Raw genomic sequence first — 16,431 nt, forward strand, 5'->3', positions numbered from 1 at the left:
TCTCGATTTTACTTGCTTAGTCTAAATGGTCCTACCTAGACAGGAAAAGCATAAATTTTGTTATTCGTAAAAAAAATGTTTAAAAATAACCAATGAAGATTTACTTTGTTTTCCTTCGACACTTTGGTCACTTTCTTCGCCTCTTCACCACTGGTCGCATCCTTCACCTCTTCTTGGCCTTGACTATCAATTGCCTCCTTCAAGAGAGAATAGTAAACATTTACAGCGAACAACACCTACCAGATATAATTTACCCGTGTATCGAGATCAATCATCATATGAACATCGTGACAACTAAAACAATCCATACTAACGTGAAGTCCATACCTCATCCTCCTTGTTTGTTTTGTTGCCTGTCAGCCTGTGATTTCTGTTGCTTGGAAGAAATTATCAACCTCATTATTCCAATCCTATGAAAGAATGAAATCAATATCACAAACTAGGGATTTCTGGTTCATTCAATCATTTGTTTTTGCGGTTTGAAAATCTTCTCGCGTTTTATTCGTTAAAATTACCTTTGCTAAATAAAGAAATTAAGAATACTTCATCCATAGCTCAATGATGCAATAACTTTCATACTTACTTTTGCCCTGATCTTCTTACATTTAATAACGTATCCCGATGATTTTCGAACATTTCGCTTGCTGATAAAATCATTTGAAAGTAAATTAGCCAAATTGATTGGATTAATGGAAGGAACTATGAGCAAACATAATGAATAATAGAAACATACTTCTATTTTTACAATGATATCACGGACATATTGCATGACATTATTTTTAGTGTCTTTGGCTGAAATGATGTCAAAACGATTCCGATTATACATATCTAACACTTGTTTTGGTGTTGTCGAATGACTTTCGTTGTATATGAATTTTACAAAAATGCTGACATTATTCCACTTTGACAAGCATGTCTTAGCGAAAAACTGGTTGATATTAGAGTGAGGCATGCAAAGGTCTGTGTCCAATCTGAATTTGAATTTTGTCTATTTGTTCTTTAGAAAGAGTAAATTGATTAACAAACAGTAACAACAGTCCCACAAAAAATACTCTTTTGCAGCCCCCATCCAAGTTCAGGTTATTCAGTCACAAACACGCGGTTGAGCACATGAAGTTCGCAAGCAATCATTAACATATTCACCCTTTCCCACCCTTTCGTGTTGAATGATCAGGGAGAAGAGTATAATCTCTTGAGACACAGACCGACACTCCCAGAAATAGGCTCTTTCGGCAAACCTCTCCTCTTACACGTGTGTTGAACACGGAAGATTTGCAAGTAAACCCTGGGGCATTAGTATCAGCATCCTTTCTTTCTAACCAGGAATACCGCCCTTCGTGTTGAACTTACAGACAGGTTTGGTGGTTCCCATGCAACAAAAGAGGCGCGTGTACGTGAAAACAGATACTAATATCAATATTAACGAATACTTAACCGTGAATCGAAAACGGGATATAATTTTTTTGAATGGATTATTTATACGAAAAATTGAGTCACACAGATTGAATCATGTACTTATGTAATCATGATACTCGTCGATCAGATGATCAATTTTGCGATCAGGTCACATGCATATGATAAAAAATGTGCTAGATTCCATTTACGCCTCTATTGCTATCGTGCTTTTATCTGGAAACTTAAAAGAATGGCAATTAATATAAGCATTAAATTTTCGATGCAAATGCCCGAACTGGCCAAATTTTATTGATTTATCAGATAAATAACTAACCAGAGATAGAGATTGAAATAATATATGATGCTATCAAAGAGGGAGGGAGTACGCGCCATTTAATTCTTTACTCTCTCAGATTTCTTATAAATTTGTATACCAATTGATTTTTTCCTATCCCTATTGCTAGTTACAAAATTCTTATCTCCACACTCTTTTATTACAATAGATTTCCTAAATAAATTATCCCACACCTATCTATATTACTCCCACTCGCACAGACTATGAGAAAGGGTTATTTCACATAAGAGAACTTCTGAATTTAAGAAATTTCGAAACTAAGAATAAATTTAATGACCTGATTGTCGGGATGCAATCATATTAACGTAATTTCCCCGAAGCGTATTCCAAAATCGATTCTGCAAATTATATAAAAAGGTGATGACCCGGTTAAATGAACCCTTTTATCCGCCTTGTGCAAGTGAAAAAAGCGAAAAATTAAGCGAAAAATTCAAACTTACCATAATTTACATCATCGAAAATTATCAAACGAACGAGTATATTCTTCAAAAGAATAAAGAAAGGTCAGTAACACTTTGGTTTGGTTCTAGATAAATGTTATCACGATGTTAATCAATTTTTCTTGCTTTACAGATGTACAAAGTCAAAGCGGATATATTACCATTCTTGATCCTTTCTGCGCCAGTGATTGCCAGCACATGTCTTATCGGCGCAGTGAAATATTACAGAGAAAAAAATCACATGACTGTAATTTCTACCTATATAAAGTCATAAATAAATAAATAAATTTTTGAAATGTAAAATGATTCGAATCTCAACCGGATCATGTGATAAAAATATCTATTATTCTTTTTTTAAAAAAACAAATTAATCATTTAACGGAAATATCTAAATAAATTAATTAAAAAATTAAAATGAAAAAGGTGTTAGTCGTATAAACTGTGTTACATTTATTTGCAATAAATTTCCTGATCAATTTACATTCGAATCTACATGGAATATTCGAATCTATTCGAATCATATTCGAATATTCTAATTTCAAACGGAAGCTCTAGATAAGACTGTGGTTAAGACTATGCCTGGCAATAAAAAACTGATACACACTTATTATAACGAGTTAACCAACAAATTTCTTGGAATATGTAGTACATAACGAACACTTGTACATCAAAGATTTTTATTCGGATTTGATCTCCAATGATCATCACTTCTATTACGTCATAGTAAAGGGTATATATATATATATCCTTGCTCCAAATTTTTACTCTAATTTTTATTTTCAAACTCTCAACCACTTTTGTGTTTGAAATGAAAACGAACTTTTTTTCAGATAATTTGGATTGGACGCTTTTGAACTTTTTTCGCTTTCGTCAAAAGGAAGAAAACTGGACAGCTGATAAGAGAAGAGAACACCAAATGCTTGAGCATGATTATGGGGAATGAGGAAGCTGTTCTAGGTCAGGTTGTTGATGAACTATCGTGTTCGATGTTGGCCACCTTTTACTTTCGTTTTAATATTATTTTGTGCAACACTCTGAACGGATCATTATTGATCTATACGCGCTCGATATGACTGTTCTAGGTTGAGCGCTAATACTACTATATTATGGGTTGATCTACATATTAATCATATTAATCTTTATTATGTTAAGATGAAGCCAATAAAGCCACAAATTCTCCTCTCAGAATCATATCAAGAAGCGGAGCATTCGTCTCCTCTAGATCAACAAAATATACATAATTACGAATTTGATTTCGAATGGTACTATTAGCCGTCCATTTTCTTTTATTTTCTCCTGTAGCTGTAAAGAAAAATCCATAAGAATAATATAATGAAATATAGCTAATTACAGAAACAAGTTTTCATCTTAATTTCTTCGTTCGTGATAGGTCTTTTTCTCTTGAGCTCTAATGGAGAGTAAGAAACATATTAACGAATGTGATGATGAAAATATGTATCATTGTTTCGACTGTAAATTCCTTGTTCAAGAGGTAAACCATTGGGAGACGCTTAGGAAGTAGGACTGCGATGATGATATGAACGTGTTTAATTGGAGGTTTATCTGGAAAATAATCACTTATAAACACATCCGCTGGATTCATAAATTTGGCTTTAAGTTCATCACGTTTTCGTTCAATATCCTCTACATCTTTAACCTTGCCTTCATCATCGGTATTAATTTCAACCTTATAAAGGTTCATAACATCAGGATCATCAATACCAAATTTAGCTTTTTTACTTAGACAAGATATGACTTTTAAATTGTCCAACTTGGGCATCGCGAATGGGGACGTTGTTATCATCAGGGGTAATATATTCAGGAACGGTAACCTGGAAAATTCTTTCAAAGGAAGTTTCGCCCAGAAGTAAACAATTTAATTAAAACGACATTTTGGGGATAATTCTGCGAATGATAAATTGAGGATAGTTTATGTCAGAGTCTATGTCACGATGTATTCATAAAAGCATATATAAATCCTAAACTCAACCTTTCCTCTAAACTTTTGATAGCTTGTAGTGACGCAATACAGCAAATAATAGATACTTTGACAAATATTAATAAGCATAGTAAAAAAAGTAGTTTATCAGTACACGAAAAAAATGATTAATACGGTTTTATCATTACTCATAAGATTTTGATTCTCCGATGAACTAAAGAAGCGAAAAATTATTGATGTCCGGACGAGACAATTAAGGTTACACCTTTTTCAGTTGTGGCAAGGAAACGATTCCAGGACTTGCAAACTAATGATATTTTCTCGTATAGATTTCTGAGGGCTTTATATTAGAATCACAAATTGTAAACAACATAAAATTTCGGCGTAAGGTTAATGTTACTATTACATTCCGACACTGCATATCTCATACATACCGTTTTTATTTTATCCAGAATATCGATAATTAGGACAATGAAACCGGGACCATGGAATGGGATAATGTGTATTAGGCAAGCGAAAAATTGGTGTGGTCTGCAGACATTAGTATAGAAACGCCATTTCACTTTGTAAGACAAGTTTATGTATTACCGAATAATTCCGACCGTGACATTTTGTCATTCAACGAGTTTCTTAGCAGTATGTATATATACTAACGAACTTTTGAATATTTTATATCTTCTATAAAATATTATCGGTCATATCGTCAAAGCTTGAATTATTGGAACAACGCATTGCCGACCTTGAGGCTGAGAACGCTAAGATTAAGGAGGAATATGATGATCTTGAATCTGAGTATCTCGAGATTAAGGATGATAATGCCTCGCTTGAAACTGAAAAAAACGAGCTTAAGGGTGGGAATGCTGAGCTTAAGAACGAAATGCGAAATTGAGACGGATTATTGAGGAGAATGCCAGGCGTGATGCCGAGAATGCCGAGCACAAGGTCAGAATCGAGGAATTGGAGAAAAATAGTGCAGATATTTCAGCCGAGAATTCTGAGCTTAAAGTTGAATTAGTCAAATTAAGACATGATTTCGATTCCTCCAACCTCACTCAGCAACCCCAGCACGTTAATAACTCACGCTCGGTCGGAAAAGAGAAAACAGCTGTACCACAGCCAGATGCTTCGCATTATATATCTGATCCCGTAATAGACCAGCCCATAAATGGAACATCTAGATCAAGTCAATGGAGAAAGGGTGACGGACACTTTCTTAGATGAGGTGTATAAGAAAAGGGTTAGCGATGAGATTAGGCAGAGGAATAGAGAAAAGAAATTATTGCGTGAATTAGCTACCCAGGACTTATCTTCTGTAACTCAGGACAAAATCTCAATCACATAAGAAGAGGGAAGCGGAAAATATTGTATCACGGCTATTTCGGTACCTGAGAAAATCATATGGCTGAAATTTCCGTGACGGCCCTTCACGAAAATTCTGATACAGATAATCCCCAAATATATTACAAAATCTAGCCTTCTTAATCCAAGAAGCATGGATGCGAAAGCTGAAGCCATTCAAGCTAATCAAAAAGAATTTTTGTGTTGACGTTCCTATATTGTAGAATTCGATATAAAAGACAATAGAGTTTACGTTCGAATATAAAGTTTGCGAGAAAAAAGCAAAAGGTATGATTTATGACAATCTTATTAGACTCCTTCCTCCTGATAATAAACGAGAAGCATTACGCAAACAAATTCAAAGAGCCAGAAAGATTTATGGGTTTTTCGAAAAAATAGGAATTGATAAAATCAAGTATATCGGAATTATCTGATAGCCAGTTCAAACTATTATGATCGATCATTTCTCCAAGAATCCATTACCCGAAGATCAGGATGACGATTTCTTAGTAAGCATATCAACCGCTATTCCTTTAACCCAAGTCTCTAGTTCTTTAGATGATTTTTTTGGAATCGGTCCAGAGAATTCACCTGCATCATCACATCCACTAATTCCTATTCCTCATGTATTAATAAAAATTTTCTTGGCAAAAGAAATCTGCGTTCCAAATTAGATGGGTTGGGAGTGCGGGTGGGTGTGGGAGTGTGGGTTGGATGCGGGTTGGGAGTGCGGGTGGGTGTGGGTGTGTGGGTTGGGAGTGTGAACGGACACGTGACTTTTTTAGGTTGTGACCAAATGTCACGATCAAGATAAAGTAACAGATGCGGAAAAGTGGTATTTCATGGGATGCATTGTGAAAGAAACCATTGTTTAAGTTGTCGAAACTCTTATACAGTATAAAAGATGAGGATATGAAAGAGAAGATGGAAGGCCCTCGGCCGTATTATTTATCGAGGGGAATGAGAGGGATAAAGTCATTGAGTAATCTGGAAGAATAGTAACTTCATCATGTATCACGAACAACAAAGTCTCCAACTCATTTTTATTTTTTTTGCATAAAAAATTTTTTAGCACATCGTGACAAAATGTCATGGTTTTTTATAACCTAAAATTTATTGGTATTTTTTCGAGTTGTGAACATTTACCACATGACATCAGACAAAACTTCATATGTAACATCCGCAGTGGACAGGGCGCTATTTCGACGTTTTTTATTTTATTTATTTAGATGATTCATTTATAAAAATAAAGAACTTGCTTTGAATTTTTTATATGAAGAAATTTGCAATTTTATTAATATATTATAAAATTAGATTTAAATTTTACATATTAATCGGTTTGGAGATCTAAGTATTTGGTTAACAGTATGACTACTAGAATCCATACTTCCTGCTTCACTATCAGATTATGAGATGACGCCATTCCTTCAGTATAATTATTCGTTTTATCCCTTCCGATTGAGATTTTTTATCATATATGATAGAGATTCATCATAGAAAATAGCATTATTTGCGTCTGGAAATTTCCATAAAGATATAATTTTCTGTGTTCCAAAAGTATCAATAACATATCCCTTGGTTCGTGCAAACCTGGTATACAATTCGTATAAATAACATCACTTTTTGGATACAGCTATAAATGCTCTACTTTTATCTTCCTTATTTATTAGTTCGTTGGTCATTATGTTCATTTCTGCATGTAATTTTACAGTTTGTTTAAGGTCTGCACTTTCCAGCTGTATACTTTTGCCGTATACACGTCTTAGAGAATCCTTCTTATTATTACTATTCAAACATGCTTCCCTGAAATTTTCATACTCTTTATGATCAGTAATAAATTTTTGATAACATCTTCCCAGGAAATTATGGACTACTCGGTCATAGTAGGCTCCAATAAATGCACTTCCATATGAGAAAATAGAATTTATATTTTGCATTACATGCACAACTTATAATTTTGTTACATATCCTAGAAATTTTTTCAAATACTACGGAGTTGCAGGATTTTCAAGATCTTTGTATTGCTCTCTTTGATTTTTATAATATTCGAAACAAGTTATTGATAAATCGTAAATATTAATTTTATCCATATTCTTAATGTCAATTAAAGCATAATATACAATGATTTAATATGCTGTTTGTGTCGACCATGTTTTATATCATCCTTGAGTTTATCAAATCTAGATTCAAGCTTAACAGTAAAGCACGTCATTACTTCGCTTGATAAAGGCTGCCACTTCCAATGATATGGGAGCAGTTTCAGGTATTTTTTTAGGTAATTTTTGATTCTGTCAATATATGTGAAATCATTTTCGAACCATTTATCGTTTTTAGCCATGTAAATATTACAGCCATTAGTTGAAACTTTCAGCATTACCGCCACCATTTCTTTGTCTCTTGTTAGTAATGTTGCCAAGCTACTAGAAAATTCGTCGTTCTTCGTCAGCCTAGTGATTTTGCCACTTGCTTCGTCTTTGATACCACTAGCAGCACATATTTTGCTGTATAATTCTTTTTCTCTCTCAAGCATCATTAACTTTTTTGTCTCGTTTTTTGCCTTAATTTTTTTTGCATCGACTCATAATTATATACATATAAAATCAATATTGAACTAGTTTATTAATTTGTTTATTACTAAATTAGTGTTAAGATTTTATTTAAATATCAAATATATTTAAATATAATTAGTAATTGTATTGTGATTTTTTAAGTATTGGAAAAATATTAATTTAGTAAATATGATAATAACTTATTAAAAATTATTTTATTGACTTATTATTAATAAAATCATAATTACTTTTCAATAAATCATTACAAATACCTACATTTGATATGGAACTAATAGGAATTAAATCACAATGGTTTTCTAATTTTAAGTATGGACATCCAACTTTTGAGTTTCCAGGCATAATTCAAAGTAATCATACCATTGTATTAAGGTAAATTCAAGATTTAAAAGTTTTACTAAATATAAAACTTTATCCCAATATGTGTCTTCATAATTTCCTTGATAATCTACATCCATAATTATTTCAGCATTTGAAAACCATAGTTTCTGATGAAATTCTGACGCTGTATATATTTTCACTCCACTAAAATAAAGCGATTAAATTGATTAAATTACAATTTAATTTTTATTTTCTACTGTGTGATTTAACCATACACATCCGGGAATATCCAATCCAAAGCTTATTTTTTTTTTTGTTCTAATGGTCTAGACGGCTGCATGAATCTACAAAAGAGATCATCAAATACTTTAATATTACCTACTGCACGGCGGCTAATCTGCTATTACCGATCATAATAGGGTATTACAATTTTTAAGGAAATTTATTTCATGCAATTGGTATTATTTTATAAGCATCAATTAGAAAATTTTTTTTTTAGTATAATTTATATTAATTAATTTGGAAAGAATTGTATTAAATCACAAATTTTATCTTCAGCTCCCGTTTCTATTCATGCACGATGCAGGGAGTGCTTGAAAATGTAAGTATGACGTAATTTGCTATTTTTACAGAACCCCAGTCATGGCAAAAAAAAAGTTGCAGTCACGTGACTGCACTTTTTTCATCACAACCGTCACACCCTACCGCATTTCCACTTTTTATATTTATCTGAGAGACTTAGTTTTTTTCAAGTAAGTAAAAACTTATTCGTCACACCCTTATTCGTCACTGTTTATTTTCACATGTTAGTGCATAACTCCGTAATGCGGGCCAAATGTCACGTGACTGCAACTTTTTTTTTGCCATGACTGGGGTACTTCTATTTTTACTATTCAATCATGAAAATGATCGACAATATGCTTGTATGATGTATTATGGTAGTAATACATCGTACATACATAAAAAAGCTTAAATTCCTTTTTTCCACTTTATTTATTATTATAATATTTGATAAGACTAAAATGCAAGTTGTTAAGAATTCGAATGAATGGTTTGAAGAATTTATTTCTAAAAATTATATAAAATATCATGAATATAAAGATTTTCACAATATTAAAAAAATTGGAACTGGAACTCCTCTCAGAAAAGTTTATCAAAAATATTTTGTGTTAAAATTGGTTAATATTAACAATATCACTATAAAAGAAATCATTAATGAGGTAATTAAAAATATAATAATAAATGATATATTATTTTTATTTATATTATTTAATGTTTACATATCTGTTTACATTTTTAATTTAGCTTGAATTTCATTGTAAAGTCAATTCTGAGAACATCATCCGCTTTTTTGGAATTACAAGCGAAGGTAATTCTAAAAGAAAGAGAAGGGTATTTATGGTCATTGCTTTAAATTAATAAAATTAATTATTTTTAAAATTAGAAAATCAAAATAGTCAGTTGGAAAGATATTTTTTATTTATGGAGCATGCTGATAATAATTCTCTTCAAAATTATTTGAAAGAAAATTTTAAGATTCTTACGTGGGGAGACAAATGCAAATTAGCATACCAATTAGTATGTGCTGTATCATACTTACACAATGAAGAAATTGTAAATCGTAATTTGGTAATTTATTTAATTTATTTTATATATATAAATATTTATTATATTACTTATTTGTCTATATTTAATTTATAGCATTCTGATAATATATTGATTCATCGGCATACTATTAAATTGGCTGATTTTGGACTATCAAAAGGAATCAAAAAAGTATCTGGACAAAGAGAATCAGACTTATTTGTTAATATTCCTTACGTTGATCCTAAAAAGTTCGTTGATAGTATCAATTTAAAACAATCATACTCTTTAAACAAAAAGAGTGATGTTTACAGTATTGGAGTGCTTTTATGGGAGATTTCAAGTGGTCGACCACCATTTAAAGATGAATTTTATGATGTTACTTTAGCAACACGAATTATACATGGTTATAGAGAAATAATTGTCCCTAATACTCCTGTTGATTATTCTAATATTTATACTGGTAATTATATTTTTAATTTCATTTTTATTTTGTTATTAATTTGAGAACTCATTTTATTTACATTTTTTTATATAGAGTGTTGGAATTATGACCCAGATAATAGACCAGATATGAATCAAGTAGTTGTTAAATTAGAAGAAATTATTACCCTAACGGAAGACCATCACATATCACCTATTAATGATAATTCATTATATGAAAATTTTATTCATAATTTCAATAAAATAATTATAAAAGAAATGGAACCTTACATAATTCAAAATATTAATGAAAATGTTTTTGAAGAAGATTTAAGCGTTATGATTGATGAATTAATTGAACTTTATCTTAAGGAGCTAAATATTGGAAAAGAAACAAATGTTAGAAAACAACTTGTTCTCAATTATTTTAAAAATTACAAGATAAATTTACAAGAAATCTACAATTGGCTTTTAAATAATCAAAATAATTCAAATTCTATTTATTTACTCGGATATTTTAATTATCATGGGATTGAAACTAATATTAATAAGAAAAAAGCATTTGAATTATATAAAAAGGCAGGAGAGTTAGAAAATGTTGTAGCTCAATATTATCTTACTATTATGTATATGGATGGAGAAGGTGTTGATAAAAATTATGAAAAATCTTTTGAATTATCTAAAAAATTAACAGAAAGAAAATATCCATGTGGAATAAATTCATTAGGTTATTGTTATTATTGTGAAATCGGAACTAATGTTGATATACATAAGGCATTTGAATTATATAAAATGGCAGCAAATTTAGGTAATCTTAGAGCTCAATGTAATCTTGCTTTAATGTATAGAGATGGTGAAGGTGTTGAAATTAATTACAATAAAGTTTTTGAATTATCTAAAAAATCTGCAGATGGTGAATATTCGGGTGGAATGAATATGTTAGGATATTGTTATAGTATTGGAATTGGAACTAATATCAATCAACAAAAAGCATTTGAATTATATAAAAAAGCTGCATATATAGGTTATAATGTAGCTCAATATAATCTTGCCACAATGTATGAATATGGAAATGGTATTAAGGAAGATAAAGATAAAGCAATTTATTGGTACAAAAAATCTCTTGATCAAGGATACCAAAAGTCTCAGAATAAGTTAAACAAACTTTTAAAAGAATGATATTAGTTTGTACAAGATCTACTATATATTTTACTGATTAATAAAACACTCATTTAAATATTTAATAGTTTATAAGTGAAACTATAAAATAAATTTTAACAAAATATATAAAATTTTCATATAGGTTACGCCAGGATTAGAATCACGTGACATCATCGATTTGATTGGTCAGTTATATTATATCATGATTTGATAATATCGGAGGGTTTCGCCAATATCGGAAAGTTTCGGAGAATTTGGCTCGAAAAATAAAAAGTTTCTACTATAGATTTTTGTTTGCTCACATTAAACTATAAAAATTTAACAATGAATCTGTCGGACCATCATTAGTAAAAAAAAATAATGAATCTGTCGGACCATTATTAGTAAAAAAAAAAATAATGAATCTGTCGGACCATTTATTAATAAAAAAAATACTTTTAATGATCGACACATGCAAAAATCATCCGATCGATAATTAGTAAGCAATCATGTTACATAAATACTTAAGTTGTTGTAATTATCTATCGACAATGTCTGATGATATTACCAACATGCACATTACAAATAACTGGGTTGAAGCAGCTATTTCCAAAAAATATATAAAATATTACGAATTTAAAGATTTTCAAAACATTGAAAAAATTGGCAATAATCCTGGAAAAGTTTATCGTGCCAAATGGAAAAATTTGAAACAATATTTTGTGTTGAAATCATTTGACCTCGACAATACTTTTGTAAAGGAGATTATCCAAGAGGTAATTATAAAATATATATATTTTATCCATAATTATTTAATTTTAAATCATTTACATATCATTATATTTTAAAATTTAGCTTGAATTCAATGTACATAACAATATTATTTTCTCTTTTGGAATTACAAATAAAGGTATAAAATATGACGTTAATAAAAATAGATATTTACAGTAATTATTTCGTGTATTAATAAAATTAATAATTTTTGCTTTAAAAAATTAGAAAGTCATAACTGTCAATTGAATGAATATTTATTAGTAATGGAGTATGCCGATGATAGATCTTTTAATTGGGAAGATAAAGAGTTTCAGACAAATATTAATTTTAATTTATTATATGGAGAATTATCGCAATTCATTCAAAAATTCGATAAGATAAATATGAAGCAAATAGAACCTACAATTCAGGATATCAGTGAAAATATTTTTGAAGAAGATTTAAGCATTATAGTTGATGAATTGATTAATCAATATGTTAAAGTACTAAATATCGGTAGAGAAGTAAATACAAGAAAGAAGTTTGTTCTTGATTATCTTAACGATCATTTGATAAATTTACAAGAAATTTATTATTGGCTTCTAAATAATCAAATTAATTCTAATTCTATCTTCTTACTTGGGTATTTTAATTATCATGGAATAGGTATTATCGCTAATAAACAAAATGCATTTAAATTATATCAAAAGGCAATAGAATCAGATCATATTGTAGCTCAATATTATCTTATATATATGTATATGATTGGAAAGGACATTGATAAAAATTATGACGAAGCTTTTAAATTATCTGAAAGGTTATCAGGAAGAAAATATCCATGTGGAATAAATATGTTAGCCTATTGTTATGAGTATGGGTTCGGAACTGAAGTCGATGCACAAAAGACATTTGAATTATTTCAGAAAACAGCAGATTTAGGAAATGCAATAGGAATAAATAGGTTAGGGCGTTGTTATGAAAATGGAATTGGAACTGAAGTTAATGAGCTAAAGGCATTTGAATTATATCAAGAAGCTACAGATTTAGGGAATGTTGAAGGTATGAATAATTTAGGATGTTGCTATGAAAAAGGAATTGGAGTTGATATTAATAATAAAAAAGCATTCGAATTATACCAAAAAGCTGCAAATTTGGAGAATATTATAGCTCAATATAATCTTGCTTTAATATATGAATATGGAAAAGGAATTGAAAAAAATATGGGCAAAGCAATTTATTGGTATAAAATTTCTGCTAAACAAGGATACTTAAACGCTCAAAACAAATTAAATGAACTTTTGAAATAACGAATTTTTGAATCTCATAAATTAAATTTATTATATTATTTATTAATCCTAATATCTCTGTGTATGGGAATATTTATTTCTGTGGATTTTATAATAAAAAAATTCGGATAAATAAAAATAAGATAAGATCGGCTCGCCGAAGTTTTATTTAATAATTATAATCATAAATTATAATTTTTTTTTTCTTAATTCAAGTTGCAAGCAATAGAGGCCACGTATTTTATAAAGTGATTCCAAATATTTTTCACATTATTCAGATATCGACCAGCATTATATACGATATATACGCATAATTTTTTCCGATATTACGCCTGAATATCAATTTATCAAATTGAACCAACCTAGTATAGAACTATGCAAATAGTAATAGACAAGCTGAAATTCTCGAGATTTCAATTAAAGAATTTAAGATATAACGGAAACAATGAGGCTCAGTCGGCTCAAGAAAGTAATTTGTTGAAACCGTAAATAAACTAGATGCCAAAAAGACGCGTTATATTTTTAGGTTGTAAATTTATTAATTTATCTTAACTTCTATAAAGTATGAAAATTATAATATATAATATTTTTTTCCGCTAGCGTTAAACAGAGTTTAAATTTGTAACTTTGGCCACGTTGAAAGATTTAATCAAAATAATACTTTATTAGTAGGGATGGCAACGGTCGGTCATGGTCGGTCATCGGTCGGTCATAACCGGTCAAGAACCTTTGACCGACCGACCGACCGTTTGACCGACCGGTCTGACCGACCGGTTAACCGACCGTTTGACCGACTGGTTAACCGATCCTGAAAACGTTTGCGAAACGTAATTTAATTGAAATACTTAATAAAAAACGTTTTCGCAACGTTTTCTATTAAAATAAATAAAAAAACGTTTGCGAAACATTTTTTTTATTAAATTACGTTTCGCAAACGTTTTCAGGATCGGTTAAACGGTCGGTCAAACGGTCGGTTAACCGGTCGGTCAGACCGGTCGGTCAAACGGTCGGTCAGAGGTCTTTGACCGACCGATATCGGTCACGGTCATGACCGGTCATAACCGGTTAATGACCGTGACCGTTGCCATCCCTATTTATTAGTAATATAAATAAATACAACAATCCTTTTCGAGATAAAACCTCTGTCATTTTCAAATTATTACAATTCTGTCTTTTTCCAAATTTTATGTAGCTTTCCTCAATAAACCTCTGTAACGTCATTTCGGACGTAAACCCCATATTTTCTAATTTAACGTCGTTAATTCTGTAACATTATACAATTTTAAATCACTAAGAATTTTACATACTAATTCTAAATATAATACTGCGCCCCACAATTAATAAATTCATTAGGTAAGTCTCGGCATTACAATTGTTATTGTTAGCAATATCTTTTTTCCTGTCGAACAATTAAAGGAACGAACCTTAGACTAATAGACTATTAAGAAATCATTATATAATATTATACCCTTTTGAACATCAAATTCCGGTTAATTATGGCTGTGTTTTAACTCTTCTAAATTTGGCATTTCTGTAATTAGATATGTACTGTACAGTACATATGTAACTTTCTTTTCACGTAGAACATATCTGATAATAATATTACAATTATCTCCAAATGTCAAATAAATAGCAATCAATTATAAATATACCAAGCAAATTCATTACATGGGGAATTTTCTCAAATTATTTAAAATATAAAGGAAATAGAACCTAAAACTCAAGATATTAATGAAACCAAATTTAAGGAAGATTTATGTATTATAATTGACGGATTAACCAATCTTAGTTTTATTGGTGTAAATAAAGGAAAAGAAATAATCTGAGAAAGAAAGTTTTATAATCTAATTATATATATTTTTATTTTTATTAAATTATTTTATTTTTTTTTTTTAAAAGCAACTGTAACGCATTTCTTTATTAAGGATAGAATATCCACGATCGGAAATACCTAGACCCGTTCCGTGTAAACACGAAACAAATCTATAACAGAGAGATCTATCCTAATACAATAAAATCATAAAAAAACTCGGACCTAACTAAAATCCTAACCAGAGAAATATATAAAATAGCCTATGAAACTAAACTTTTAAGGAAGCTCTTACTAATCTAGTGCTACAATTATGAACTAGTGTTTAGGTCGAACACTTCCCCACATTTAGTTCCTTATCCAAATCCTATTAACTCTTAACTAATTAATTGTATCTATCACTCATTTGTTATCGGAATATATTTTTTACGTTAAATCACGTGACTTCGATTAATAGATACAAAATTTTCATTCCTAAAATCCATACCTAAATCCTTCCTTCTTCTTTTCTTTTCTTCATCCTCGCCTTCGCTAAAATTATTTTCTTTTAAAAAGGTGTATAAATAATGTAGATCGCCTGATTATAAGAAAAAAGAAATTTGCCGGCCCGAGATTTGCCGGCCCGGGTTTCCGGGTTTTGCAGGGCTCTATTCTACCATTTAAATGCGCAAACTTTAATTAATAAAAGCTGAAAAAAGGGGGAACGAAAGATTTATTATTAATTACAAAAATATTTTAACAGTTTTATTAAATATAGACTTTATAAGACTTTCTATGAGCCAATACTAGTAAAAAAAAATTTCCGTAGATCTTGATACTTATAATTTATAATAATAATGCGTACGTTGTGATGTGTTATTTGAAAAGAATAAATATGCAGAAATTTTGTTTCCTTGAAGAAGACCAAATATTTCTTTTCCCAATTCTATCATCGCCACCGTTATTTTGAAATGTACTATAAAATGAATAAAGATGAAAAATTTTATTTCTTTCGTTAGGAATAGAATTGTTAATAGAAAAAAATTTCAGATCACAAATCATTGTAAGATACATTTTTATATTGTGTTCAATAAAATAAAT

The 16,431-nt window shown here is 30.1% G+C and overlaps 9 protein-coding genes across 9 annotated transcripts; 4 read left to right on the forward strand and 5 right to left on the reverse strand.

The window, feature by feature from the left end:
- Window positions 1-8: 8 nt before the first annotated feature.
- OCT59_023398 (uncharacterized protein) lies at window positions 9-826 on the reverse strand (the record flags this gene model as incomplete). Its single annotated transcript, XM_066134659.1, has 5 exons — window positions 9-35; window positions 105-236; window positions 328-353; window positions 635-644; window positions 734-826. 5 exons carry the CDS (start codon window positions 824-826, stop codon window positions 9-11), a joined length of 288 nt encoding a protein of 95 aa, XP_065990758.1.
- Window positions 827-876: 50 nt separating this feature from the next.
- Window positions 877-1,372, reverse strand: OCT59_023399 (uncharacterized protein; the record flags this gene model as incomplete). The annotated part of the gene is made up of 3 exons (XM_066134660.1): window positions 877-997; window positions 1,144-1,285; window positions 1,351-1,372. 3 exons carry the CDS (start codon window positions 1,370-1,372, stop codon window positions 877-879), a joined length of 285 nt encoding a protein of 94 aa, XP_065990759.1.
- Window positions 1,373-3,337: 1,965 nt separating this feature from the next.
- On the reverse strand, window positions 3,338-3,970 carry OCT59_023400 (uncharacterized protein; the record flags this gene model as incomplete). Its single annotated transcript, XM_066134661.1, has 2 exons — window positions 3,338-3,492; window positions 3,700-3,970. 2 exons carry the CDS (start codon window positions 3,968-3,970, stop codon window positions 3,338-3,340), a joined length of 426 nt encoding a protein of 141 aa, XP_065990760.1.
- Window positions 3,971-4,292: 322 nt separating this feature from the next.
- Window positions 4,293-5,018, forward strand: OCT59_023401 (uncharacterized protein; the record flags this gene model as incomplete). Its single annotated transcript, XM_066134662.1, has 5 exons — window positions 4,293-4,304; window positions 4,379-4,387; window positions 4,459-4,518; window positions 4,639-4,695; window positions 4,839-5,018. The coding sequence occupies 5 exons, from the start codon at window positions 4,293-4,295 to the stop codon at window positions 5,016-5,018; spliced, it is 318 nt and encodes a 105-aa protein (XP_065990761.1).
- Window positions 5,019-5,919: 901 nt separating this feature from the next.
- OCT59_023402 (uncharacterized protein) lies at window positions 5,920-6,141 on the forward strand (the record flags this gene model as incomplete). Its single annotated transcript, XM_066134663.1, has 1 exon — window positions 5,920-6,141. The coding sequence occupies one exon, from the start codon at window positions 5,920-5,922 to the stop codon at window positions 6,139-6,141; it is 222 nt and encodes a 73-aa protein (XP_065990762.1).
- A 1,430-nt stretch (window positions 6,142-7,571) lies between these two features.
- On the reverse strand, window positions 7,572-7,997 carry OCT59_023403 (uncharacterized protein; the record flags this gene model as incomplete). The annotated part of the gene is made up of 1 exon (XM_066134664.1): window positions 7,572-7,997. One exon carries the CDS (start codon window positions 7,995-7,997, stop codon window positions 7,572-7,574), a length of 426 nt encoding a protein of 141 aa, XP_065990763.1.
- Window positions 7,998-8,339: 342 nt separating this feature from the next.
- OCT59_023404 (uncharacterized protein) lies at window positions 8,340-8,769 on the reverse strand (the record flags this gene model as incomplete). The annotated part of the gene is made up of 2 exons (XM_066134665.1): window positions 8,340-8,559; window positions 8,738-8,769. The coding sequence occupies 2 exons, from the start codon at window positions 8,767-8,769 to the stop codon at window positions 8,340-8,342; spliced, it is 252 nt and encodes an 83-aa protein (XP_065990764.1).
- Window positions 8,770-9,377: 608 nt separating this feature from the next.
- Window positions 9,378-11,606, forward strand: OCT59_023405 (uncharacterized protein; the record flags this gene model as incomplete). Its single annotated transcript, XM_025325515.2, has 5 exons — window positions 9,378-9,575; window positions 9,661-9,724; window positions 9,800-9,984; window positions 10,057-10,402; window positions 10,478-11,606. 5 exons carry the CDS (start codon window positions 9,378-9,380, stop codon window positions 11,539-11,541), a joined length of 1,857 nt encoding a protein of 618 aa, XP_025180913.1. The 3' UTR covers window positions 11,542-11,606.
- A 447-nt stretch (window positions 11,607-12,053) lies between these two features.
- OCT59_023406 (uncharacterized protein) lies at window positions 12,054-13,562 on the forward strand (the record flags this gene model as incomplete). The annotated part of the gene is made up of 3 exons (XM_025310589.2): window positions 12,054-12,278; window positions 12,358-12,412; window positions 12,502-13,562. 3 exons carry the CDS (start codon window positions 12,054-12,056, stop codon window positions 13,560-13,562), a joined length of 1,341 nt encoding a protein of 446 aa, XP_025180912.2.
- Window positions 13,563-16,431: the final 2,869 nt, after the last annotated feature.

Source organism: Rhizophagus irregularis, chromosome 4, assembly GCF_026210795.1.
Source record: "Rhizophagus irregularis chromosome 4, complete sequence".
NCBI classification, from domain to species: Eukaryota; Fungi; Glomeromycota; class Glomeromycetes; order Glomerales; family Glomeraceae; genus Rhizophagus; species Rhizophagus irregularis.